Genomic DNA, 25,080 nt, shown 5'->3' on the forward strand with positions numbered 1-25,080 from the left:
GCCCCCATCCCCTCTCACCTATAGCACCCTGTCCCCTATAGCCCAAATCCCCTCCCCCACCACCCCTTGTCCCCTCCAGCCCCCCATCCCCTATACTCCTCCGTCCCTACCTGTCCGGGGGGGCTCCCCGCCGCCCCCCCGCCCGGCGCAGGGCGGGCAGCCCTCGGCGGGACAGCGCTGCCAGCCGCGCCGTGGCCATTCCTGCCTCGGCGGTAACCGGGCCCCGGCAGCCCGGCCCGCTGCTCGATCCGCGGGGGCGGTGCGCACCGCGGCCCGCCCCGGCCCCGGCCCCGCTCCCGCCCCGCCTCGGGGGGCTGCGGCTCCCCCCGGCCCCGGGACGGGGAGCGGGGGCGAGCAACAGGCAGGGCGTGCTGGAGGGGGAGGCAGGGCAGGGCCCCCCCCCCCCCCAACGGGTGGCAGCAAAAAGTCCCACGGGGCACCTGCCAGCTTCTAAGTCCCCACACTGCCTCTCCATCCCCTTCCTCCGCTACCTCTTTCTTTTTTTTTTTTTCCTCCAGGCTGCCCCATCAGCCCTCTTTTTTCAGCCTAACCCCAACCCTGGCCTCTCCACACACCCCAAATAAGCCCCACACCCGAGCCAAGGTGGACTTTGATGCAAGGCAACTAACACCGCTTGACTCCACTTTTCTCCATTGCTTGGTGCCTGAGTCCTGTGAGTCACTAATTGATTTCCAGCCCTATCCACTTAATGAGTTGTCACAGTTACTACCTCACCAGGAGCTCTGAGCCCCCCCCCGGCTGCCTGTTCCCTGCTATGGGAGGAAAAGAGACCAAGCTGGGACCTGTAGAGCTACCCCGGAGCCGGGCGGGCTGAGATCCTCTCCCCGACGGGCAGAGGTGCAGGCAGGCAGCCAGGCGAGGAGCGCTGCGGTGCTGAGCTCTGCCCGGCGCCCGGCCACGCCAGCACCACCGCTCCGCTGCAGCAGCAATGATGCTGGAGGAGAAGAGGTGACACACGCATCATTTCCCCCACGAAACGCCTGCAGCGATGGCCAAAAGATAATTAATCCTTGTGAAAGGGCTGGGGCATAAAGCTGAGCCCAGAAAATGGTCTGTGTCTTTTAAACACCGTACGGGGCCTTCACCAAACAGCGCGCTCAGTGCTGGCCTAGGACATGGGCTGTCTGGCTCAGCCACTGACCTGCTGGGCGATCACTGGTTGGTATTTTACAGCCCTGCCCAGTCAGAAGCTGGAGTTCAGTGTGTCTGGACACAGTGTGTCTGGACCATGTTGAGCACAATGGTGCTGATGAACAAGAGCATCGATGTTGGCCTCAGAACGGTGAATCTCAGACACCAGAGCCATTAATGTGCACGTAACACAGCTGCATAGTGAAATACCAACTGCAACCAGACCTCCAGTGTTAGATACTTGGGTTCAGAAGCAGGAAGGATTTTCCCCACTGTGCGCCTTGCTCACACAGAGTTTATTTGGTGGTGGCGGTGACCATGGGGTTTTTGGTAAGGAAAAGGAGATTTTTGTCTTTGAAATGTGAAAAATTGGCTGTGGCTGCAGAGGGGACACTGGGTGAGGCAGGCCAGAGACCTGCAGAGGGTCTGGGAATGGTCCCCAGCCCCTGGCCAGCGTGGCCAGCTCACGCCCCCAGGGCCATGGTAAGAATCACTAGATCAGGATTAGATTGATGGTGTTCATCCCGCTTCCCTCAGCAATTCCTGCTCCCTTCACCCTGATAATATTCTTGCAGCTTTCTGCTAGCAGAGTGTGTAAATGTGCCCTGTGTTATGGGTTGTTTGTCTCATGGAGGTTTGAAGCCTTTTTAGACATGCACAGGTACCTCTATTTACATGTGTCGTGGTTTGACCCAGAACAACATGTCAGGCCCACTAAAATCAGCAGTTCATGCATTCCTGCAGACAACATAAGGCTGTATGACATTCAGGGCCAGAAGTTATCTCTTCACCAGTTCAGCACAGAGCAGTTATCTTTATCTGTACTTCAGAAGCATCAAAGTGTGCTCAGTGTTGTATAACCAGAGGAAAAAAAAATCTGGGATCCAAAAACCCCTCACCTTTAATAAATAAAAATAAAGCTGACTTTCAGTTTGATCTTCCCACGTTCCAATCATTAGCCTACAGGGTGAATCCCAGTTAGGTATTAAACCAAGAATTATGCAGAAGTTAATGTGACCTTGACATTTGGGTACATTTGCTGGAAATTGTCAAAGCAAAGGCATGCTGAACCAGTAACACTTCATACACCATTGAGAAAGATATAATTTCTTCCTAATGTAGATTTAAAAATTAAATAAGCAGGTAGGCTTTGTAACTGATCTACATCCTCATTTCTTTCTGCTAAGAGCCAAAGGCTCTTGGACTTGTGTAAGCCCAGAAGCGCAGATTTTGGGCTCTGTAGCACTGCATGGACAAAGGCCTTTTCCAGAGATGCAGAGGTCCCCCCAGAGCCCCTCCGGGTTTTCCCTTGGGACCAGGACTGCATGTGGTGCTTCCCAGATGGGGGAGGGAGCAAGGAGCTGTGGAGCTGCAAGTCCCTCACTGCCTCGGGGTAACGGGGGGCTCAGGGAACCGCTTGCCTCCCTTGGTGTCCACGTTGGGAGGTCTGGCAACGTGAGGTTTCGCCACTCATCCCTGGAGCAGGTCATCCTCTGGCCCTTCCTCGCCCTCCACACCTTGTTGTGAAAAGCTGAGGGATGGGAGATTTTTTTCCATAACTAGCCCTTGCTTTTCTCAGATGAGGGCTCTGCAATTTCAGCTCACCTTTGGAGGAACAATAACCTGCTCCGAGAAACTTCCATAATCTCCTGGATGACAGCGCATTAACCTCAGGCAGATTTGGTTATACTTTTTGTTAGGCAAATCCTTGTTTGCTGTTTTGGGGTGCATTTGCTCAGAGTCTCTGTTGGTCTCAGTTACCTCTGTGCTGACCTAACGCGGGTCTCCGGGTGTTGGAAGAGACCTAATGGCAACTTAAAATCTAACCAAAGCACCCACAGGGTAGACGTTCTGGAGTAGCTAACACATCTTTGCAAGGTCCTGTGCATCACAATTTGCACAGGGGTCAAGAAATTCAAGGTCAGTACTCACTGTAATCCCATTACCGGGTAATACTAACTTGGCTCTGCCCCAAGTTCCTTTTCTCTTTCACTGACTTTTGACCAGTCGAGACAGGAGCACGAGCTGCTCGTGCAGCACAGGAGCCTTCGGACCGAAGTAGGAATATTTATTGTGTGTTCCTGCCCGTGAAGAGACATCTTGGTGTAACAGCCCAGCAAAAAGGGAACCTGCCCCTCTCGGCATGGAGCCTGCAGTACCTGCTATTGTAAAGCCAGGTATAGATTAGTCGGTTTCTGTGTTCGTATTGGGTTTATTGGTCATTAAACGGTTGTTTTTTCGTGGGGCGGTGTGTGGGCAGTGGGGTGGCTGGATGTAACCTCCCCCCTTAGCGCCGGGCTGACAGATCTCCGTCCCTTCGTGGGGCCGTTTCACGGAGCCGCAGCATCAGGTGCTGAACCGCTGACAGCCCGGCGAGGGGCCCGGGGCCGGTGTCCCGGTGCCGAGCTGGTGCAGGGGCCGGTGTCCTGGGACTGCTATCCCGAGGCCAGTGTCCCGGTGTTCTGGGGCCGGTGTCCCGGTGCCGAGCTGGTGCAGGGGCCGGTGTCCTGGGACTGCTATCCCGAGGCCGGTGTCCCGGTGCCGAGCTGGTGCAGGGGCCGGTGTCTGTCCCGGTATCCCGGTGTCCCGGAGCGGGTCCAGTGTCCCAGGGCAGGTGTCCCGGTGCCGGCGCCCCGGGCTGCGGTCCCCTCCGGGCCGGCAGGGGGCGCGCTCCTCCCGGCGGCGGGCGGGCCCCGCGCGGACGTGGCCGCGGAAGGGTGTGTCGGCGCCGGGGCCGGGGCCGGGCCCGCTCCGCCCCGCAGCAGCCCGGCGGCCATGTCGCGGGGCGGCGGGAAGGGGCCGAGCCTCAAGGACAAGCTGGACGGCAACGAGCTGGATCTGAGCCTCTGCGACCTCAACGAGGTGCCGGTCCGGGAGCTGGTGAGCGTCCGGCCCGCCCGGAGCCCCGCTGCTCTGCCCGCTCGGTCCCCGGGCGGTGTTTGTGAGCCGGCCCGCGGCAGCGAGGAGGGTTTCGGATCGGGTTGGCCGAGCGGGCTGCCGCTGCTCCCATCTCGCGTCTCAAATTGCTGCTTTTAGACCTAGAAATCAGTCGAGATGTGACGTGAGCCCGGAGGCAGCCGCGGGGAGGCGGGGGGGGGGGACGGGACGGACGGACAGACTGACGCGGGAGAAGCCGCAGAGGCTGAAGCAAAGCTCGCAGGTGTGGGAGGGGTGGGGGTGTACCCCGATGGGGACTCAGTGCTTTGTTTCTCTTTCAGGCTGCTCTTCCCAAAGCTACTATATTGGATTTGTCCTGTAACAACCTAATTTCCTTGCCGGTAAGGTGCTGGAGAGCCTTTGGGGGGGATGAGTCTGCTGGGAAATATTTAGGAAAGATTACTTGTGCTTCAGTAAAGGTTCACCGGGAGGTTTGGAACTGGCCATTTCCTCGTCCCAGGGTGGCTGAATGACTCTGCCGCCAGTGACGGGCCAGGACTGGTGGTGGTTTTGGCCAAGGCAGGATTGAGGAGAGGGTTGTTCTGCATGTAGATTGCAGTATCTCCCTGCCAGCGCACCCCCATGTGAGTACAGACTAGTTCTGTCAGCAAGGGAGACTCGGGTTTGTTTCAGCTGTACTGCCACACATCACCTCGTCACTCTGTCTGTCCCACTGTTTCCTGCCTCTCTAAGGCAAAAGAGAGTGATTTTCCTCCACCACAGTTCTGTAGTAAGTTAAGGGTTTGTGGCTTATGTAAGTAAAGTGCAGGCTATCTCCACATATCCCCCCGCTGAGGTTCCTCCATAAAGCTGCTAACAGGCTTTTTCTGTTTTGTTTTGGTTTGTTTTTTTTTTTTTTTTATGTTTGGGTTTTAGTCGGACTTCTGCAGTTTGATGCATCTGGTGAAACTGGATTTGAGTAAAAATCGGCTTCAACAGCTGCCCTTGGACTTTGGCCGCCTGGTCAATCTGCAGCACCTGGACCTTCTGAACAACCGTTTAGTCACCCTGCCAGTCAGCTTTGCACAGCTCAAGGTAAAACGGTTTGCTGGGCGGTTATGTAAAGCTTTGGGATGCAGCCCAGGGTCTTGTGATCCTTCTCAAGTTGATTTCTCCGGTAAATCATCCATCTTGCTGACTGCCCATTCCAAAATTCAGCTGGCTCTGCACCACAGCTCAGTGGAAATCATCTCACATTTATTGAAAATGCCTCTGCTCAAGCTCTCTGCTCATCTTCTGTACCTGTTTCACTCGTGAAAACTAAGTAGTTCTTTGCTTCTGCTCTGGATCTCTTAAACAATTGCAGGACTGCTGCCCTTTTACAGCCTCCCCTTTATCGTTCCTTTCTGTAGAACCTGAAGTGGCTGGATCTGAAGGACAATCCCCTGGATCCTGTCCTGGCTAAAGTAGCAGGAGACTGTCTGGATGAGAAGCAGTGTAAGCAGGCTGCTGTCAAGGTAAGGAATCTGCTTTTACTCTTTTTTTCCTTGGCTTTGGTAGTGCTGGTTCTTCCCCTTTTTATTTAGCAAGCTGGCCAGCTGCTGCAGCAGTTTGAAGTTGCTTCTGTGAGGTGCAGATTCACTGTGCTGACTTCACTGCTTCTGTGCCTGTAGGGAGCAAACAGTGAGCTGAGTAGAATTCTCTTCCATTAGTGGAGTTAAGAGAGCACTAAATGCTGGTTGCCAAGAAAGTGGAGGCATAATCAGACAAAATAATCCACAACTAGGCTTACAGTCCAGAGCACAAAAGTCTCTGGAGAAGGTCTGGCAAACTGTAGGCTCACGTAAATAAGTGTTCTGTGATCCTGTGTTGGCGAGCACCAGTTTGTCATATTTGTTTTTAAATGGAAAGATCCGTTTTTTAACGGAAAGATCTGTTTCTCAACTGCAAAGATTCCTGCGGGAAGGGGCGAGCTCTCTTCAGAGCCACACCTGTAGGGGTAAGTCAGGGTCGGTGGTCAGCCCTGGCTGAGTGTCCTCAGCTGCGCTCCAGCTGTTCTGTTTGGAACTGACTGTGCAGGGGGCCTGCTGCAGAGCCCTCAGGGTGTTTTCTTGGCCCTCGAAGGTGCTGCAGCACATGAAGGCGATCCAGTCTGAGCAGGATCGACAGCGGCAACGGAAGCTCCAAGCAGAACGAGGTAAGCACAGAGTCCTCACGTGCTGCCTGCCGAGGACTGTTCTTGGTCTCTTACACGCCCAAACATACTGATTGCTGTCTAACAAATACTTGTAACTGTCAAAATCTTGAGGACTCGCTGAGTAGTAGGGTAGAAAGGTGGGAGGGAGAAAGACAGCGGGGGATAACTACGCGATTTCTTGCCTGAATAATAGATCTCTAGAAGGAATGCACTATAGGTTACCTATACAAAGATGCAAAAGAAGAGCACAGGATTTATTTTAAGGGAAGCCTAATTCAGAGGGAGAAAATTGCAAGGTATGTAATATTAAGAAAAAACAAACCCAAAGATGATAAAAAGAGGATAGTTATTTGTTTCCTCGTTCCAATTGGGAACAGATAAGCAGGTAATAAGGAAGAAGGCAATGACAATCCTTTACATAAAAAAATCGTCTTATTAATCCCCAGAAATGGAGAAGAAACGTGAAGCGGAACAGCGAGCAAAGGAAGCTCAAGAGAGGGAAGTAAGAAAGCGAGAGAAGGCAGAAGAAAAGGAACGCAGAAGACGGGAGTATGATGCTCAGAAAGCTGCAAAGCAGGAGATGGAAAAGAAAACTAAGAAAGAAAACGTGCAGGCCCGAAGTAAGTAGTATCAGTTTTGGGTGGGATTGCATCAGATTTCATCTTCATCACATTGTGATGCTGCCAGCTTTGCTTTTATGCAGCCCAGGTACTGGGAGCAGAGGGGAACCTGTAGGACTTCTTCTAAACTCTGCTGCTGTGCCCTTTTCCCCTTCGTCAGTGTTCCTGAAGAACTGCCAAGTGACAAGATTTGGGAAGGTCTTCATCTGTTCCTAAGCAGAACTTCCCTCCACTTGTTTCTTTTTAAGTGTACTGAACTATATGTGCTAAACCAGATCTTGTGCAGCACAGAGGTGCTTTACACCCTCTTCACTGCTGCCCATGAAACTAAATCTGAAACTTTTCATCCTAAACAGCTAGATCCTGCACATCTACTTATTAACAAAGTGATGAAAATTCATTACAAAAGACAACTGCAGCACAGGCCTAAAGTATCTTACCTGGACAGCCTGTTTCTGACAGTAGACTGTTAAAGGTATTTCATTAATTCCTCACATTCTTCGTCTTGTAAATGTCCTCATTACAGAGCCTGCCTCCAGTTCTCGTCCCCCTCAGCCACCCCGGCACAAGCACTCCTGGTCGCGGTCAGTGCTGAGGGTCCTGCTTTTGGTGCTGCTCTGCGTCCTCTGTACTTTGGCTGCCTGCAAGCTGACGGAGCTGCAACATCAACCTCTGTGCATCAGCGTGAACACTCTCTACGAGGACGTGGTAGCCGCTCTGCAAAACCACAAAACCCTGCAAAATATGCTACAGCAGAACTCGCAGCAGTGATTGTCCTGGACGGGCACTTGCTTCGTCAGCATCTCCCTCCACCATCTACGCAGCCAGAATTCCTATGGAATTGTGTTCTGATGAAACTGCTTTTTATCAGTCAGCATTGGTTTGCTGGTCCACTCCACACAGAACAGAGTTATTGTTCAGATCATCTTTGCTGTGCATGTTTTGCAGTTGGCCTGTAACTCCCATTATTTGCCCACATTAACCTAAACTAAACGCCTCTTACCTCCAAGGGATGTTTACCTAGACTGTGAGATGCAGAAAGCTGCCAAGCTGTAGGAGTGGAAAAAAAACAGCCCTTGCATTGTCTGGGTAGCTCTAGCTTTATCCTGGAGGTAGGAGGTTTTTAATACATATCCATTCCTTGCTCTCATTTCTATTCGCGCTAAAATTGGTGATATGGCTATATGGGAATAATATATTAAGGCCTACTCCAGGACCAATTACAAGTGTGTAGGATGGCTGTGCATCCGTATGTTGGAGCAAAGAAGCTGATGTACTATTGAAAGGAGCTGAAAATTTTCAATACAACACTTTTCGCAGCAATTTGTCTCAATTGGATGTTTATGTTGCTAAGGCAGTTTTGATTAGGTCTTTTAGGAGCAGCCAATAATTATGTCTGACTACATTAATTTTAACCAGCTAGTGCCAACGAAGCTGTTTCAGCTTAGGAAGGGTTTCTGGCCAGTCTGCAGGCTGGGTTTGTGTCTGCAGCAAAGGGGGGGAGGGGGTCCAAGATCAGGGACAGAACGTGGGCACACTGAGGGCAGGTTGCTGGCTGCAGCGGTGGCACGCCGCGCTGGGTGGCACTGTGGCAGCATCCCCGCTGCGGCAGGCAGGCAGGAGAGGGCTTGGGGCTGTTGGGAAGGCTGGGAGGTTGGGCGGTTTGCAGCTAGAGAAGAAAACTCGCCTGTGTAAAGGCCTATGAATTATTTATCATTTCCTCGCAGAGAAAACCAAACAGATGTTTGTCATATCCTGGAGGGCTTTGTGAGTACTGAAATGTACACACAGTGCTGTAAGTGCAGGTTCCAGAGAATACCCTTGCTACAGCATCCTCTGAGACATCCCGCATTAGTCACCAGAATCGCTCCCTCTCTTCTGATACCTGAGCTTATTGCTGGTAAGAGCAGTGCCAGGAGGAAATAATCTATAGCATTTCATACAGAGGTCTTCATGGAAGCAATAAGCCACCACCTTTTTGTAACCTCATGACAAGGCTGTGGACTGTGGTTCCCCGAGTACCACACAGAAAAAAGTGACAGCATGACCTTCAGATGAAGGAAAGCTGCCTATCTCTGCCTTAGCAGTATATGTTTTCTATGCTTCCTTGAAACAGCCCTTGGCTTTGCTTTTGGTGTCTAACTCATCCTTTAAAAGATCCATCCTTACTATCCAGAGACATTTGGCAAAACAGCAAACAACATTCAAAGCAGTATTTCTTCTCTGCAGACATTTCTGCCGGCGTCTGGTGGGAACCTGCTGCTTTCCCATCTAGGAGAGTGCTGCTTAAGTTCGCAAACACCAGGCTAATAAGATTTATCAGTTCAGGTCAGAAGTGTGCCACTGGGTATTTTTCATTTGAGGCAGTACAGTTCCAGAGAGTAACTTCCACACAGTGGATTGCAGTTTAGTTTAGTTCACTCTCAGCACTCATCTCAGTAAGTGCTGCTGTTGCGAGAGACCTCAACTGTCCTTGTGTGCACACACGTGCTAATGGCTTCAGGGACAGGCAAGCATGTTCCCCAGCCTAATTAAAAGAAAGCTTTTTCTGCCAACTGTTTAGATCTCATAATTTCAGCACATATAATTAGATTTCAAGACCCTCTATAGATTAAGCCATCTTGGAGACTGAATCAGGGCAGTCTAAATTTATAACTGAAAATTAGTCTTACTCATTTCCATCTGCCACAGTGGAAAACTGAGAATCTATTTTGCGAGGTGAAGTTCTTCCACCTCACTAGAGCAGGTGCTGGGGGGGAAGCACCATGTTGCTTCTAGCATTAGGATTTTTCACACTGGAGAGAGAAGATAACTACTTGCAGTTTAGGATAGCAGCAGAAAGTATTCCTTTCAACAGATGACATACCTGTCTATATTCAAGATGGCATGTTAGGAAGCAAAGATCATTATTACTGAAAATGATTTATTTTCTCTGAAGACAAATAAAAGAAACTATCAGTACTATAAGCTGTGCCCAGCTCATTCTCTTACAGAAGATGTTCACCTTTCTTGCATAAGCTCCAGCCCTTCAGCAATTTTATCCAACCTTCTTCTGCTACAGTGAAGTCTAAAAGTGCTTAAAGTCTTTAAACTAGGATCAATGGCTCTATTTGTTGTCTAAGCACTTCTTCCCAGCAGGAAGCTGAATACTTAAACCAGGCAAACAGTAAAACTCTAATTCCCTAGGGCTACCCAGTGAAATCCAAATAGAGATCAGGATCGTGGGAAGTCATCTGCAGATAGATCCGTCGGGAGAGTTCTGGTCCGATCCGCCGGGAGGTGGCTGTCACACCCTCACCGCGGCACACAGGGATATTAGCCAGCATGTTCTCCCGCTCCTGCTCCGAGGAGCATCTGCTGTAGGCCTAAAAGCAACACAAAGGAACAACGGTATCATCCATTTGCATCCATTGCTCAAAAAAAAAAAAAAAAAAAAAAAAATCAAAGCTATGCACCTGTGACTGCTCCACCCTTTTGACAATGTACGCTCATTTCTCACCCGCTCTCTCCCCAGATCTCATTTGTGAGCTTACCGGCCGATGCTGAACCGATACTGCTCCCTCAGTAGTCTGCTCTGTAAAGCCAAAGCAATGGGTGCCAAGGAGTCAGTTCCTTCACTACCTTACTAAACAGCTCATACAGAACCATTGTATCAAATTTAATACCAATTAAATTATTTTTTCCACTCCTTCCATTAACTGGCTGTCCGTACCCAGTACTTGGTATTCCTGAGGCATCCTCACCTGGTTCAGAAGCTGAGGAGAAGGGTATGCAGACACAATAGCCTCAGCCATCTCGAGGCTGACCCGGTTAAATTGTTGTATCTGCCTCTTCCAAACTTCAAAGAGACCCTTTCCGGAATGATCCACCTTCACCCCTCCGCACCACCCCTTCTCCAAGTAGAAAGAGAACCCCGTCTTCTCCCGCTCTCGCCTAGGGAGAACAAAGGATAGGAAAGAAAATAAGACGAGGCTATGAAGAAAATCCTATCCCTGTATCTGTTGTTACATAGCCAGAGATAGAGAGCCATTTCTCACTCGGTGCTGTTATAGATACCAACACCAAAGTAAATGCTAAAAATTTGATCCTATTTTCTCGACATGCATTACCAATTTCCTTGTTTTAAGACGCAGATATCCTACTGGAAAATAGACTGTCCTGTACTTGGGAGCAATCCTGACACAAGCCAACATTCATACAAAGTGGTAAACAAGAATTAACTTTCTGTCAACCATAATAAAACACTTGAACATGCATTTTTAATGACATCTCTTCTCGTGGCTGAGATGTAAAATACAACAGCTGCTGGGATAGGAATGCTAGGATTGTGTAAGACTGCACAAGATGACTTTCTTAGTTATCGCTGTGCAAGACACTGTTGTCTTTCCTTATCATTGGAAACAGCTAAATGGTTCATTCTCAGTAACGTCTCTGTGGGTTACATACTGAAGAAGAAAAGCTGGTGCTGTAAGAATCCAACCCCATTTGCATTCCCTTCCCACTGGACTGAGAACAAGAGCTTTACTTGATGTCAAGACTCCAATGTGAACCCAGGGTCCATCCTCACCCCTCCCCAGGCTGGACAGCAGTTTCCAAGAACTGTGGAAACCCTGTGCTGAAGGAGCTGCATTCGCAGCTGCTCTGTGTCACCCACTCCTTTAAACATCATTATACTGTGTTGCACTGAAGTGCAGCCGCGTACCTGCTGTTCCCTCCCACTGTGAAAGTGCAGCCTCTCCAAAGATATGACCAAACCTCATCTGCTCACTCACTTGAACGGGGCTTCAGCTACAGCTTTTGTGAACATAGTGGCAAATTCTCCGAGCTCCTCCCAGCTCTCAAAAAAGCTAACTTGGACTTGTTTGCACAGCTGCAGATCCACTAAGGCCTGTAAACATCATTGGAAACGACAGACGGAACAATTAATCTTCTCACATCAAACTCCACTCTTGTCTGAAACAAAAAAGGGTCACAACATCTTGCTATAGGACAAGAACATCTACTCCCTCCCCATTTTGGGAACAGTTAACTTAAGGCACTGAACTATTTAGGGGCTGCCTGTCTCCTGCCAGCTAACACCAGTTTAGCGCCATTTCAGCTGCCGCAGCTCCTCAGTGGTAGGCTCTCGCTACACGCAGGCCACCAATGGTGAGAGATGCTGACTGAAACTGGCATTTCACTGTCCAGGACTGAGGTGAACGAGACCCATCAGTCCGTGGGAGAGCGGGTACGTACCCAAGCAGCAGGGAACTGAACCCAAAGAGCTCTACCCACAGACACATGGACTAACGAAGGCTGAATCCCCCCCATCCAAGATAGTGTGTGATTGGGTCAAATGTTCAATGGCAGACAACAAGAGATGATGGCTCCATGCCTGTACTCACTTCTTCCACATCCATTCTGGTTATCTCCAGGCTAGAATCCCTAACTGTCTTTTTTCTCTGTTTTCCCTGTTCCTCTTCTTGGTTTTTACTCGCTGCTGCCTGTTGCAGTCTCTTTTTTGACTGAACTCTGAGAGACCTAAGAAGAATAAAGTAAGACTAGGAGTTTATGCTCTTCCCCAGGTATTTTTCATCAGTCACTGTGGTATCAGGCTGGATGGACCTTTGCTTCTGTTTCTATACAACAAATAGTGAAGCAGTTCTGGGTGAGCTCTTATGCTCCAGTCTTTGCTAGAAGGAATTAATGTGATGGCATTTTTCAAGGCCAGAGACAGCAAAGAAACGTTTGGAGGGAAAAAAGTTTAACCTGAAATAATTTTCTACTTCAACTACTGCCAGTGCCAGAATTTTCCCAGGCATTTTCTCCATCACACGAGCTACATAGCTCTGTAGGGTCTCCTTCTGTCCTTCTGTACAGCCCTCAGCCTCCTGCAAAGATCAACGGAAAAAAGGAGTTAAACCATTCTGAGTGCAGCAACCTATGGCTCTGATTCTGCAGCTGGGTCTGCAGATGAAGAAGTCAGTTCACACTGCTCTTCAGGGGCAAGCATGCAGTATTTGATCCAGTATAAAGTTATGGCAGAAATAAATAAAAAATAATCCCACTTGATCTGACAATGTTACACCTTAAAAAAAAAATCTGTGAAAAATTGTAACTAGGAAAGAAAGTTTGTCAGAAATCTGCATTATACAACTCTAGTGGTTTTGATCCATTAATGGCTTCTAAACCCAGATTTCTGGTTTACTGAAACCATGGCTCCTCCCACATCAAAACCTTCCTGATGTGAAGAGGGATGACAAACACCACGCTTACAGCAAGGCATGTTTAAGAGCACACTAGTCATAAGCACACTCACTTGTTTGTAGTGGTGAACCATGGACAAAAACTCCTCCAAGCGAAGCAGAATCAGGACATTTGGTTCTTCTGTCCATTTATCTCCTTCTTCCATCTGTCCAGATATGAAAACAAACATCCAGACCAACAGCCTGTTTAGAACTCACTCAAACCAATGCTCCCACTCAGACCTCTGAGGCAGGGAGAAGAGTAGAGGGTGTTTACTTGGGTTGCTAAATACAGTTACTAATGAGTGCAAATAACAGATGAAGAAAAGGGCAAGAACATCAAGATTTTGCTCACACACCTGAGATGATACACTCTTTCTCCTCCAGGTGATGCTGCAGGGAACACCCTGATCCTCAACAACACAGGAATAATTTGCAGCCTGCAAAGCACTAAGGATCTGTCCACCGCCTTCCACCTGTAAGAGAACTGAAATCGGTGTGTAGGTCAGGCCTCCACAGAGCAGACAAGCCAATATAAGGCAGTTGTAGGCTGTGAGGACATGTACCTGCATCCAGCACCACTGTTATGTATTTCTGGCACTCCCCCGGTCGCTGAGCCTTCAGTATCTTGGCAAGGGCCCTCTTCCTCTCTTTTTCCTGCTCCTGCTGCCTCCTCTGTGCTTCTCGCTCCTTCCTCCTCTGCCACATAGCCTGGCAGACTGCCTCCCTTTCCTTCTGACTATATTTTGGCTTCTTGGGAGCAGGGGATGTCTCTGGGCTTGCTCCGCTAACTAGAGGTCTACCAGGCTGATGTGTGGAGTCAGATGGAGAGGCTGGCAGCAGGCACAAGGTAGGCCTCTCAGCACCGAGTGTGTCATTTTGGCTACCACAAGACACTTCTCCAGACGTCACCAAGACTCCCTGCGGCCCTCTGCTTTCAGCTGCCAACAGGCCACCGCTAACACAAAGGCCAGCTCGCCCGGCGGCATCGCCACCGCCCGTCTGGGGGGGATCAAAAGCCACCGCCCTCTTTGCTCCCATCCTCCTCTTGATCCTCTCAGCCAGAGGGACGACCTCCACCACCTCCTCCTCCTCCTCCTCCACGCCATCCTCTTCCTCCGCTTCGCTCTCACTGCTCACCACCACGATCCCTCCCGACTTGGGAGCGGGAGAGGAGGACGGCCGGCAGCCCAGCTCGCCGGGCGGCGGCGACGGCCGCAGTAGGGAGGGGAAGGCGGGCAGCTCCTCCTCGCTGCTCCCCTCAGACCCCGGCCCGCTCTCCGCCATCTTGCCTTCCCCTCAGGTAAAGTCCCGTGCGCCGGCGCCCGCCAGGGGGAAGCTCGCGCGTGTGCCGGTTGGTCCAAACGCGCGCGCGGCTGGCGGCGGTTGGTCCGAGCGCGCGCGCCCCGCCCCGCCCCCCGGAAGGGGAAGAGGAGGTGGCGGTGGGGAAAATGGCGGCGCTCCGCGGGCTGTGTGAGTGAAGGGACGTCTCGCTTCCCCCGTACCGCGGGGCGGGAGGCTGAGCTCGGGCTCGGGTTGTCCCGGGGGAGGTTAATGCCGGTAGCTCGGGATCGAGACCTTCGCCTTTACCTCAGGCCGCGGCCCGGGTGGTGTGAAATGGGCGGGTGTCCGGCCCGAACGCTGCCTCATCGCCGAGTCCTTCGTGCGGGAAGGAGCCTCAGGAGGTTTATAGTGCAGCGCTGCTGAAAACAGGGACAGCTCTGCGGTGGGGCCGAGGTGCTGAGGGCTTTAGCCCTTCTGGACTCGAAAACCTCCAGCCACGAGCACTGCACAACTTCTCTGTGCTGCTGTTTGTCACCATGGTGAAAAAATTATCTTTGGGCAAACAGTATTCATATGTGCCGGGTAGAGACCAAACAGTGAGGGGTGCTGCTCTCTCTTTGCACAGTGCGATAGTCAGGAGGCTTTAAAAATCCTTTTTTTAAATCCCGAAGTGTTAGAGGCAGAAGTATCCCTGTGGTTTCTTTGGTGGGACATCAGAATTGTGAAGTTTTTCCACAGATTTCCAATGTGACTTCAGTCACACTACAAACTCTCAGTCTTCTCTAGATCACTGCTTTTTCCCTGCAAGTCTGATGCTTTGAGGTTCATTTTTTTGTTAGCAGACTTCTTTCATGCAAACACAAACTGTAACACCAGAATCAAGCTGTTGGCTTTTTTTTTTTTTTTTTTTTTTTTTGCTAAAAGCTAATTGGACTGTAACTTAATAGAATATGTGTATATGGAACTATAGTAATTGTTCATCTTTGTCTACTTCCCTGTAGTTTGTCAAGTCTTAGAGCCTTTCTTTTACTTAATGGGTAAGCTCCTGAAATGAATGGCTCTTTGTAGAGCAATTACCCTTTTCTCAACAATATTTCTAGTCATTGGGTATGTACAGTAATTTAAGATTAGATTAAGCCAGTGGCTTTACTCAGGTTAAGGAAATGAGAATGTTATGATAACCACTCTTTTGTACTAACCTGCTGCTTAAGAGGTTAAATAGATTCAGAAAAATTGGATTTGCCTGCAGACTGCATGAAAGGAGGTACTGAAGAGATTTTTAAGAACTAATTATATCGCAGTCATTTTTAACAGAAGTTCACGAGAGGTACAGTTTTCCTGATAAGAAAACCAGTATGTTTTATGTCAGAGTTGTTTGTTTAAGGAAGAAGTTTGTGGTGTGAAGTATATTTTGTGTTCTGGATATAGTCTCTGTCTGTAACAACTGATTTTTTTTTTTCCTAGTCTTGTCCAGATTGTAATTCAAGGATTTGCACAAAATGCTTCAATTAGTGTGTTCAGGATAGTAATTCTATATATGCTTATAAATTGTCCTGAACTGGAGTCTTTGCATTTGTGAGATTTCAAAATATTACTATGTAAGTAAATCCCATCCAGTCGAAGGGGAAACTGAAACAGAGAACGCAACTCGTCTTTTCTCAAAGCAATATAAGGCCAATCCACAGCAACCAATAACTTCTGTACCTTGTTTTACGAGACTTTGCCAAAACAGGAATTTGTATGTCCTTTAACATTGCTGAGGGTTTTATTCCTCACTGGGCAGCAGCAGTACTTGACATGTGGCCTCACTGCAGGAGACTTAGGCCATGGTGGTCTAATTATGATTTATCTCGGAAGTAGGTTTTTTTACCCTCAGAGCTTTCTTTTGTCTTTAGTTTTAAAGCTTGTGTTAACTGACATCCTTTAAATCTGAAAAAAGAAAGTGTGTATGTTAGGTTATTTTCAGCTGATGTTTTTTTTGTTGTTCATGCTCCCAACTTAGTTCTAGCTGCTCCTCAAACAAGCCTGGTTGCTGTCAGATGTGCTTCTAAGAAAACTGGGGGCAGCTCAAAAAACTTAGGTGGCCGCAGCCCAGGGAAGCGCTACGGATTCAAAAAAGTAGAAGGTAGGTCTGGGCATCTGCCTACTCTTATTTGCGTTTCATTGGGTTCCTCACAGCTTCTCCCTTGCTTGGGGTGTCAGTTGTTGAGGACTTCAGTAGGAGGTGGCCAGGGCGCTCTTCCAAGAGAAAGGAAAGGGGAGGTTGAGTGAAACCTCATGATCGGGGTAGCCGGTGGGAGGGCAGGGTGAGTCAGCCTCCTTCCCAGATGGGCCCACGAGCAGCCAGCTGAAATTGCCTACAGAAAGTGTACTTTGATTCTAACTTTGCCTCTCTGGAGCGCCTGGGAGGACGGTACGCTGTGGGACACCTGATGACTTAAGTAAGTGCACTTTCCCCCCATGCTGTGTTGAAAAGCTGAGCATTTTCAATGTTTACAAAGGGGAGAATTATGAGGCTTAGCAGAAGCCAAAGTACAGATTCTTGCAGCTGAGTGCTTCATAATTATTAGCTTTGCTGATGAAAACATATCAATGTAAAAGGTAATAAAACAAATGCCTTCAGCAACCAGAAAATGCCTTGTACCCTAGAAGTAATCTTTTCAAAGACCAGAATTGCTTTTTGCCATTGTATATCAATTGCCCTTTATTTCCTGCTAACAGCATTTTTGTTTAGATGCTTTTAGCATTTTAAGTAATTTTTCCTTAGAAAATTCCCACAGAAAGCTGGGGTTTTTAAGTCCTAGAACCATTTGTGTTCTGCCAGGGCTTGGGGGGCCTCCGCTTGTCTGCAGTCTGATTCTGTCACTCTGTTGCAGGTGCATTTGTGCATGCAGGCAACATTTTGGCTACGCAGCGGTTGATACGCTGGCATCCAGGGGCTCATGTAAGTTGTTTTCCATCTCTTCCTTGGTTTTCGGAAAACAGCAGCCCACAACAGAGTCCCATACTCCGTGCCTCTTCTCTTTCAAGTTCGTCCTTAATGTTCTTCCCTGTATTCTATATAATCTTGAAATTGGGTTTTATTACCTGGTATTTCGTAGTCACAGAGCCTGCACAGAGTCACACCTGTGTCCCTGCGACTCAGGAAAGGTCTGAAAGTTACGGAGATCCCAAAACATTTCTGTAACCTAACTGGGTGCTTGTGCTTCAGGGTGGAATCAGTATCTCCTCCCTGGTTATGAGCACCATTGCATACTAACTGCTGGAAGCAAGGAATGTGGTTTTCTTTTATTTTAAAATAAAAAGCAACAGATGCTGTTGAAGCTAGAATATCAAATGAGGCAGACCAACGATCAGATCTGCTTTAGTGGTGGACCTCTGCTCTTTCCTTTCTAACACTCCTCATCCTCTTCCAGGTGGGGATGGGCCGTAACAAGACACTCTATGCCCTGGAGGATGGGATCGTGAGATACACCAAAGAGGTCTATGTACCTCTGCCCCGCAGCAGTGAGAGCAGGGAAGTGATCTGTCGTCTACCCAAAGGAGCGATTCTTTATAAAACTTTCATCAATGTTGTCCCTACCACAGAAGTAGGAAGCTTTAAACTGGTCACCATGCTCTGAACCCATCACGTAGAGACGGGTGGGAAGGAGCAGCTGGGACAGAGCACTACAGCTGGACTGGCATCCGAGGACAGGAATATTCTAGCTCTGAAGATACCAGTTTAGGACTTTGTTTTCATGCTCTTAAGCACACGTGGTCGGTGTTCAGGCACTGGGATCACCTGCCAGCATTTGTGTTGTTTAATAAATGCTGGGGGGCTGCTGAAGGTCTTGGCTCTTCATAGAATGTGTTCCTTATGTTCATTTAGTAACTGGAGCTGCCTTCCTCTGGAGAACTGTAGGGCCACTGGATCATTCTTTCTACAATCACTCATGTCAGTGCTTGTCCCACTAATAATACCCTCTATTGATTTCTTACTCATTTCTAAACATTACTGTTATACTTGTATCTCAATTCAAAATACTGCAGAACAGATACTTTTCCACTTGCACCCAAGTCTGCATCCCAGGAAGCTAGATTCTTCTATCTAACTCACCTCAATGATTAACTCTAGTATCTGAAAGTGTTCCATTTACCAGCCACGTGAGGCAAGTTCACGCTCATAAAGCTAACTTGTGACTAATTTTAGAGTGGCCTGGTAAGATGCATGACCCTGGGGTGCTAGTTGAAGCTCAGCGGCTGGAGGTGTATCATAAAGCCATAATCCAGAAGACTTATCCTTTTGTCTTCCCTGAGTCATTCCGTGACATTTTCGAGCTTACGTTGCTTGAAAGAAAGGAACCCCAATGCCCTATGGCCAAACTGATTTCATTTTATCTACAGGTTTGTAAACAATTTGAAACATTTTCTCTGCAGTAGAAAACAGGTTATCAAAATTGGTGGTGTAAGGACACCAGTGCTGACATTAGATTGTCTGCTCTGCAGAAGTTGACGATGTAAACTGGGTCAGCCACGCACATCCACCTTTGCTTTATGTTCTTCACCAGCTGTTTTGTCCACACTCTGTCCTTTCCCAGCTCGTGTGTCCAGTCTCACGGTTTGCCTCAGTGGTTGGTATTTGCACACAGCCCGTGATGCAGCCTCTCCAAACCTTCCTCTGAAGTCCACACAAAATTGCTCTTGGTCAGAGAGGAGCCTTGCTGTGAGAGCACACAGCAACGCTCTGATGTAGATTCGTTCTGCTGCGCACAGGTGAGGATTCCCACCTGGGCAGCCAATACATCGATAAAGTAAAACATTTTATAACCTAAGAAATAAGTGAAGTAGCACGACACGACCACTGCCTGAGATCTGATTCTTGGGACGGCTGGCAGCACTTGCCTCACGGAGGTATGATGTGCTGGCTGCCTGGAGGAGCTCTGGCTGAGCAGACCTTCACCTTGGCTCTGCCCGCTGTGCAGAAGCAAGCAGCTGGCCCCTCGCCTTCGGCCACAGTACGTTCTCCAGAGAAGCGCGAGCAGACATCCCCAGCCGCTCCGCTCAGCGGTTGTCCTTGTGCTGCAGGAGGGACATCCCCCACTGGCTGGCCCTGACCTGCCAGGGTCTCGGCTGGTTGGGAATCGGGGTGAAGGTCTGACGTTTGGCCGTTCCCGGCGGACAAGAACGATGTCACAGGCACTTCTGTCGCTGACACCCCGGGCAGCAGCGGTACGCTGAGGCCTTACACAGCCGTGTTTCGCTGAGTTTGGTAGCTGAGAGGGGCCTGGAAAGGGTCTGGCACAGCACGTCTGTCCAAGGTCTCTGAGCTTATTACTGTTCCTGAGAAAGCTGGAGGATGCCTCAGAGCGTGCTCGTAGGGAGGCGGCATCTATTGAGGAGAGAGGAAGAGCATTACAGTTGATCAGAAATAACCAGGAGATTATCCCACCTCTTCTTACAGAGCGGATGACAAGGCTCACAACCACCACCAGCTGGAAATGAAATTCCTACGGTCCCCAGAGCAGCAGGCTGCTGGCGAGATGAGTGCTCAGCACCGGTTTGTAACACGGTAGAGCAGAAATCCCCCTGGAGAGGCACATTCTCCCTGCTCCCCCCTCACACTCTGTGCCAGGTTCCTGCTCTTCCCTGTTCCCCTTCAGGGACTTGCCACAAGGCCAGAAAAGACTTGACTTCTGTTAAAAGTGTTGTTTGCTTTCCTTTGACCAAGGATCACTTACTGGCATTTATACAAGCTCCTACAAGCCAGGCTTTGGTAGTGAGTCTCACTGCACAGCAGCAGAGAAGAGCCTCCGGGCTGTTGTTATGTTTATTTTGGCAGAGCTGGGCTAGCTTTTCTCCTCAGAATGAGTGACAGGAGTGGCATAGGGATGTTTTGGAAGAGCTCCCATTGCAGTTCCTCAGCTACTCATCTTTGGGGCTTTACTCTCCTGTGCCCTCAGTGCCCTGGTTTCAGGGCAGGTATCATAGATACAGCACCAGACACCAAGTGGCAAGTGCTGACTATGCCAGACTTCATGGTACAGCTTTAAGAGTTCAAAATCCAGGTAAATTGGTGAACCTTTAGTGCTCTACTCAAGGTTTCAAATGTTTCTGTTCTGCTTTAGTGAATGAGGTCTCTTTGTTCAACAGGAGTCTCTCGGGACGCTGCCACAGGACCTACTTGGCAGATGCACTGGCTTTTCTCTGTTCTATTGCAGGAGTGCAAATCTTAAGTGTCATAACAGGCAAAGCCTCCTGCTCATAAATAAGCCATAAACACTTCAAGGTAATAGCGAGAGGCCTCCCAGAGGTGTCCTGCTGGGAGAAGGAAGCAAGAAACTGTGGAAGCCTCACAGATCTAAAAATAACATTCCCAGCTTGGACTTGTACCGAGCAGATGATCCGAAGGGCCTGCCCTTTCATCTGCCCTGCCTCCTGGCACAGGCATTTCTGTGAACGCACTGGGAGAGATGGATCATTAACTAGCACAGATGTACACTGAAGGAGCCTCCTGATACACTTTGTGCCATTCCCAGAGATAAAGGCTATTGGAGAACAGCAATCACAGAGAACAGAGTCCTTAGCTACTGCAAATTGCTGAAGCAAGACCCAGATCTGGACCAGAGCAGAGGGACTGCCCCAGGGCCCCTGCCAGCGCCCTCGTGCAGGGGAGGGAGAGCTCACCTCCTGGGAAGGCTCTGCCCACAGCCCAAACCTCTCAGCAATCATCTGGTGGATTTCCCGTTGGCGATCTTTCTTCCGCACGCTCTCGTAGCTTGGCAAGCGGGGCTGCTCCCAGGAAGGGAGCTGGTAGCTGCTGGGGGGTCCGACGCAGAATAGCTCATCTCCCTAGAAATGCCCAGCCCAGAAGAGAAAGGTCAGCGGGGTGGTGGCTTCCTTGGCTCAAACTTCATGGCCTGGTGCCACCCTGAGTTACTTCAGAGTCCAAAGTTGTGGCTGCCCTTCCTTGAACCCGGAGAGAGGAAATCCTCCCTCCCAGCAGGTAATTATACCATTATCAGCTTTGCAAGATCCCAAGCCCTGAGGGATCTGCCCAGTACTTCATGCCCAAACACCTCAGGGCATTGCTATGTCCTCTGCAGTACCCCTGCCCCACCTTTTTACATACAGGCAGCACTTCCCAAAGCTGCTCCTGCTGTTCAGCACCATCTCCCTGTGCCCCAGGAGCTCCCCAGGCCCCTCAGTCTCTTCCCAAGCTCATCAGGATCTTCGCTACCATTTCCCCCCCAGGCTCCCATCGGGAACCCAGCCACATCACCTGCACGCCAGGGCCCTCAGCCGCGCTCTCCAGCCGTGACGCTCCATGCTGGGGCCCCACCAGCCGCTGGCTGCTGCTGAAGTAGGGTGGGGGACAGTCCTGTAACGAGGAGGACATGAGCAACGCCAAAATCCCCCGCATCCTGCCCAGCAGCGAGCGGAGCTCAGCCAGCTCGACTCTGGACAGGGGCGAGAGCCGCCACCTCTGCCTATTTGGCTCACGTGGCTCTCACCGCTGGCAGCCAGCCTCTGCCTGCCTGTTTACCAGCACCACCAGCTCGGGCACATCCTCGCCCGGCAGCGCAGGGCTCGCTCTAAGGGTGCGGTGCAGCTGGAGGCACGGCAGGCTGGGCACGGGGCAGGGTTTCATTCAGACTCAGCAGAACCATTTCTCTTTGGGGGACAAAAAAACCCCAACCCAACTATCCCACTAGCGTAGATAAGAGCTGCATCACATGCTCAGGGTTATGGAATTTGTAAACTCTTATCTACCAAGGTAGTCATTTCAGGATAATGTAGCAAGCAAATCTGCAGAGCAATAGCTGTTCTGTTCCTGAGCAGTCTTGCTCCAGTTAAACTCAACTCCTTGTCAAGGTGTTGAGCAACTGCAAGCAGAGATCCCTCTTGCAGAGAGCAGCCCCTCGAGCCAGAGCCAGGACTCGAGCCATGGGCCATTCCTCGCTCTCAGAAAAAAAGCCTGATGTCTGCCAGCAGAAAACAGCCCAGAGACTCCCAGAGCAACCAGGGACGCGCGGGGAGGACTACAAGTGACAGATTTACTTTTGCTCTTAACAACCAAGAAACCGTTTGTCTTGGCCCTACAGCACAATTACAGAAGCTGCAGGAAACAAGGCTGGCTGGGGGCACAGCTGTTTGTCTGGGTAAGTGATTAGCAAAACCAGCACAACTACACCTGCTTGAAAGCCACCTCACACCACTACAACCACTTCACTTTTTCTGATGGAAATACATCCTCTATATGTTCCCTTTCCATATATAACTCTCTGCATCCACATCCATCTGTCCACACAGCCCTTTGCTAAAGGCAAGATGCCTTCTCCTCTAACCACCCACCCGAGAGCCGGGCCCAAGCACGGCGAAGGCTCTGCAGCTCACAGCGCATCCCGCGCTGCCTGGAGGAGCAGCTCTGCAGGGCGAGGGGCACGGCGAGCACAGCGTCAGAGCCTCCCCCCCACGCATCCCACAGACAGGCAGCGGGAGGAAGAGGGGGAAAGGAGCAGCGGCAGTGAAACAGGCAGGGGACACTAGCAGCACAGCCCATTCCTGCTGTGATTTCTGCTGAGGACTTCCCAGCCTGTGCTGCACTGTGAGATTTGCCTTTCATGGCACAAGCCTCTCCATCCCCTGCTAGCCAAGGCTGGATGTTCCTTCGTCTCCCGGGGCCTCTGGAGCAGTACCTGCAGCCCTGCCCTTGACAGCCATCCCTGCAGCTTTGGAGGCTCAGCTTTCCCCAGGCAGCCACCGCCACAAAGGCAGCTGGCTGAACACGCTGCTCTTTTTCCATCGCCAGCTTCCCCAGTTAAAAGCCAGCCCCAGGAAATTACAGATGCAAGCGAAAGGGCTTTAAAGGGCTTTGTCTCTCCCTGCTCTGCACCCAGGAGCTGTGCACAAGAGAGCCAGTTGCCGGGGATGCAAGTGCTAGCAAGCGCCTTTTGTCTGCCTTCGCCCCGAGCTTCCAGCCCCCTTCCCCTCTGGGCCCCTTCCCTGTAAAGCAGAGCCTGACCCCACACACGCCTGCGACGGGGGAGGAGGATCCCCCTCCTGAACTGCATGGGGAGCCGGGGAACCTGCTAGCATTGGAGATCTTACCCCCAACAGCACAGCCAGGCAGGGTTGGGTGGATGGATTCCTGGGGTAGAGTGGGAACAAGGAGGAGGCAGAGCCCGGCTCTGCTCGGAGGTCCCACATGCATCAGCGAGCCCAGCCAGGCTGTGGGAGGGGAGCCCAGGGATGCATCCTTGCAGACTCCAGCGCAAGGGAATAACAACTCAGGGGGTGGGCAGGGACTCCTGGGCAGGAGCAGAAGCGGGAGGACACTCACATACTGGCTGGGGGTCTGGAAGAAGCGGCAGGAGCAGAGGAACTGGCAGCACATGGGGTCCCGGTGGTACAGGAGCAGCAGCAGGATGAGGATTGCCACGATGAAGACGGAGGTGGACACCGCTGCCAGGGGAGCGGAGAAGGGGTGAATGAGCCGGTGGGTGCGTGGGCCTCGCTGCTGCTTCCCACCTTCACCCGCTGGGTGCCTTGGCAAAGAGCAGCTTGGAAAGCCCCTGAGAAGCCGGGTTCGCCCACTGCCCGTCCCGAGGATGCCAAAAGCCCCGTCGTGACCAAAATTCCTCTTTCCTTCCAAGACCAGGGAGAGCCCGCAGAGCCGGAGAGGCTCAGCCCGTCCTGGACTCAAAGTAACCCCCGGGCCCCTGCAACAGGAACCAGCCCCCGCCGGGACGCGGCCCTGGCCCCCTCCCGTGCCCTCCCGGCCGGCGGCAGGGTGCCGGTTCGCCAGCCCCCCGGGAACCCGCGGCTCCCCCGCAGCCCACGCTCCGCTCCGCGGAGCCCACCCAGCACCGCCAACCGCTCCCTCCTCTCGGGGCCTCAGGGAAGGAGCGGGGGCCGCAGCGACCGCTTCCCTGTGCCGCCCGTTTGGGGCGAGGGGCGACGTCTCGCCGGTACAACCCGAGGCCGCCCCGGGAAGGCAACGGCAGAGGCTGATCCCGCCCGGCGGCCGCACCCGCTTCCCGGCTCCCACCACTCACTCGCGGCGATGACGATGGCCAGGACGTTGGTGTCCATGGCCGCGCCGGCGGTCGCCGTGTGCGCCGAGGCCTCGCTGGGATGCGCCATCCCGCCGCCGCCGCCACCGGCAGCCGCCGCCCGCGGCCCGCGCCGCACCGGCCGGGAGGGGCGGGGCCAGGCGGGGCTTCACCCGGTGCCTCCCAGCCAGGCCCCGCCCCGTCGGGCTCCCTATTGGTCACCGCGCCGCCCTCCCATTGGCCGCTGTCTCCGCCAGCCGGAGGGCGGTGCCGGCGGTTGCCGTGGCGACGCGGCGGGGCGGGACCCGGGGCGGGCGGGCCCGATCCGGGCGGGCTCCCTCCTCCGGGGACACCCCCCCCGGTGTCGCCGCAGCGGGCAGGGCACAGGCCCCGGGATGTTCCCAACCTTCGCCCTGCAGGCCCCGGGAGGTGCCCGGTCATTAGCTAATTAACGTTTTGGCGTTTACACCCCGCTGCTGTTAAGTCACCCGAGCAGGCCGTGCCCGCAGGGTGCTTGCTGCCAGGGCCGGTCTCTGCTCCGAGGACCTGCGGGTGAAAACCAGGGTCACCCCCCAGGGCTGCAGCTCCCGACCCCAGGCTGCATCGGTTCTGCATTGCACCTCGCCCCAGCGAGCCCACTCCTGCCCCCGCCCGGCGGCAAAGCTCCCCCCACCCCTCGCCCCTTCCAGCAC

The 25,080-nt window shown here is 51.6% G+C and overlaps 5 protein-coding genes across 6 annotated transcripts in view; 2 read left to right on the forward strand and 3 right to left on the reverse strand.

Annotated features, from left to right (window-relative positions):
* The window catches only part of ACSF2 (acyl-CoA synthetase family member 2), a 37,448-nt gene extending 37,183 nt beyond the window's left edge, over window positions 1–265 (reverse strand). The window contains exon 1 of the mRNA XM_042802647.1: window positions 111–265. Coding sequence (XP_042658581.1) covers window positions 111–199 — 89 coding nt within the window. The 5' untranslated portion in view covers window positions 200–265. The remainder of the gene's footprint in view (window positions 1–110) is intronic.
* A 3,585-nt stretch (window positions 266–3,850) lies between these two features.
* On the forward strand, window positions 3,851–8,169 carry LRRC59 (leucine rich repeat containing 59). 2 transcript variants are annotated; one of them, XM_033002300.2, is made up of 7 exons: window positions 3,851–4,032; window positions 4,371–4,430; window positions 4,966–5,124; window positions 5,442–5,546; window positions 6,154–6,226; window positions 6,673–6,846; window positions 7,373–8,169. In XM_033002300.2, the coding sequence occupies exons 1-7, from the start codon at window positions 3,928–3,930 to the stop codon at window positions 7,615–7,617; spliced, it is 921 nt and encodes a 306-aa protein (XP_032858191.1). In that variant the 5' UTR covers window positions 3,851–3,927; the 3' UTR covers window positions 7,618–8,169. The 2 variants fall into 2 exon arrangements, with proteins under 2 accessions (XP_032858191.1, XP_032858192.1); XM_033002301.2 differs by having other exon boundaries at window positions 3,851–4,014.
* Window positions 8,170–9,749: 1,580 nt separating this feature from the next.
* EME1 (essential meiotic structure-specific endonuclease 1) lies at window positions 9,750–14,458 on the reverse strand. Its single transcript, XM_009964254.3, has 8 exons — window positions 13,637–14,458; window positions 13,430–13,557; window positions 13,145–13,237; window positions 12,595–12,716; window positions 12,231–12,366; window positions 11,619–11,734; window positions 10,590–10,779; window positions 9,750–10,211 (listed from the first exon to the last, which is right to left on the reverse strand). Exons 1-8 carry the CDS (start codon window positions 14,355–14,357, stop codon window positions 10,035–10,037), a joined length of 1,683 nt encoding a protein of 560 aa, XP_009962556.3. The 5' UTR covers window positions 14,358–14,458; the 3' UTR covers window positions 9,750–10,034.
* A 26-nt stretch (window positions 14,459–14,484) lies between these two features.
* On the forward strand, window positions 14,485–18,198 carry MRPL27 (mitochondrial ribosomal protein L27). Its single transcript, XM_033002302.2, has 4 exons — window positions 14,485–14,543; window positions 16,357–16,479; window positions 17,231–17,298; window positions 17,771–18,198. Exons 1-4 carry the CDS (start codon window positions 14,522–14,524, stop codon window positions 17,975–17,977), a joined length of 420 nt encoding a protein of 139 aa, XP_032858193.1. The 5' UTR covers window positions 14,485–14,521; the 3' UTR covers window positions 17,978–18,198.
* Window positions 18,199–18,709: 511 nt separating this feature from the next.
* On the reverse strand, window positions 18,710–24,536 carry LOC122154375. Its single transcript, XM_042802516.1, has 5 exons — window positions 24,392–24,536; window positions 23,677–23,798; window positions 21,616–21,714; window positions 21,021–21,185; window positions 18,710–19,725 (listed from the first exon to the last, which is right to left on the reverse strand). Exons 1-5 carry the CDS (start codon window positions 24,477–24,479, stop codon window positions 19,579–19,581), a joined length of 621 nt encoding a protein of 206 aa, XP_042658450.1. The 5' UTR covers window positions 24,480–24,536; the 3' UTR covers window positions 18,710–19,578.
* Between the last annotated feature and the right edge of the window lie 544 nt (window positions 24,537–25,080).

This window comes from Tyto alba, unplaced genomic scaffold, assembly GCF_018691265.1.
Source record: "Tyto alba isolate M040663 unplaced genomic scaffold, T.alba_DEE_v4.0 Super-Scaffold_39, whole genome shotgun sequence".
Classification (NCBI taxonomy): domain Eukaryota; kingdom Metazoa; phylum Chordata; class Aves; order Strigiformes; family Tytonidae; genus Tyto; species Tyto alba.

Bases quoted from the DNA above. Each gene is read 5' to 3' on its own strand.
- LRRC59 (XM_033002300.2), top strand. From the start codon at position 3,928: ATGTCGCGGGGCGGCGGGAAGGGGCCGAGCCTCAAGGACAAGCTGGAC. The intron at 5,125-5,441 runs GTAAAACGGTTT...TCCTTTCTGTAG, and splicing joins TCAGCTTTGCACAGCTCAAG to AACCTGAAGTGGCTGGATCT. The intron at 6,847-7,372 runs GTAAGTAGTATC...TCCTCATTACAG, and splicing joins AGAAAACGTGCAGGCCCGAA to AGCCTGCCTCCAGTTCTCGT.
- EME1 (XM_009964254.3), bottom strand. From the start codon at position 14,357: ATGGCGGAGAGCGGGCCGGGGTCTGAGGGGAGCAGCGAGGAGGAGCTG. The intron at 13,238-13,429 runs GTGTGTGAGCAA...ATATCTGGACAG, and splicing joins GAAAGAGTGTATCATCTCAG to ATGGAAGAAGGAGATAAATG. The intron at 10,212-10,589 runs GTGAGGATGCCT...TGTTGCTTTTAG, and splicing joins CTCCTCAGCTTCTGAACCAG to GCCTACAGCAGATGCTCCTC.
- MRPL27 (XM_033002302.2), top strand. From the start codon at position 14,522: ATGGCGGCGCTCCGCGGGCTGT. The intron at 14,544-16,356 runs GTGAGTGAAGGG...CTCCCAACTTAG, and splicing joins GGCGGCGCTCCGCGGGCTGT to TTCTAGCTGCTCCTCAAACA. The intron at 16,480-17,230 runs GTAGGTCTGGGC...ACTCTGTTGCAG, and splicing joins CGGATTCAAAAAAGTAGAAG to GTGCATTTGTGCATGCAGGC.
- LOC122154375 (XM_042802516.1), bottom strand. From the start codon at position 24,479: ATGGCGCATCCCAGCGAGGCCTCGGCGCACACGGCGACCGCCGGCGCG. The intron at 23,799-24,391 runs GTGAGTGGTGGG...CTCCCCTGGCAG, and splicing joins GGCCATCGTCATCGCCGCGA to CGGTGTCCACCTCCGTCTTC. The intron at 21,186-21,615 runs GTGATGTGGCTG...GGGCATTTCTAG, and splicing joins CTGAGGGCCCTGGCGTGCAG to GGAGATGAGCTATTCTGCGT.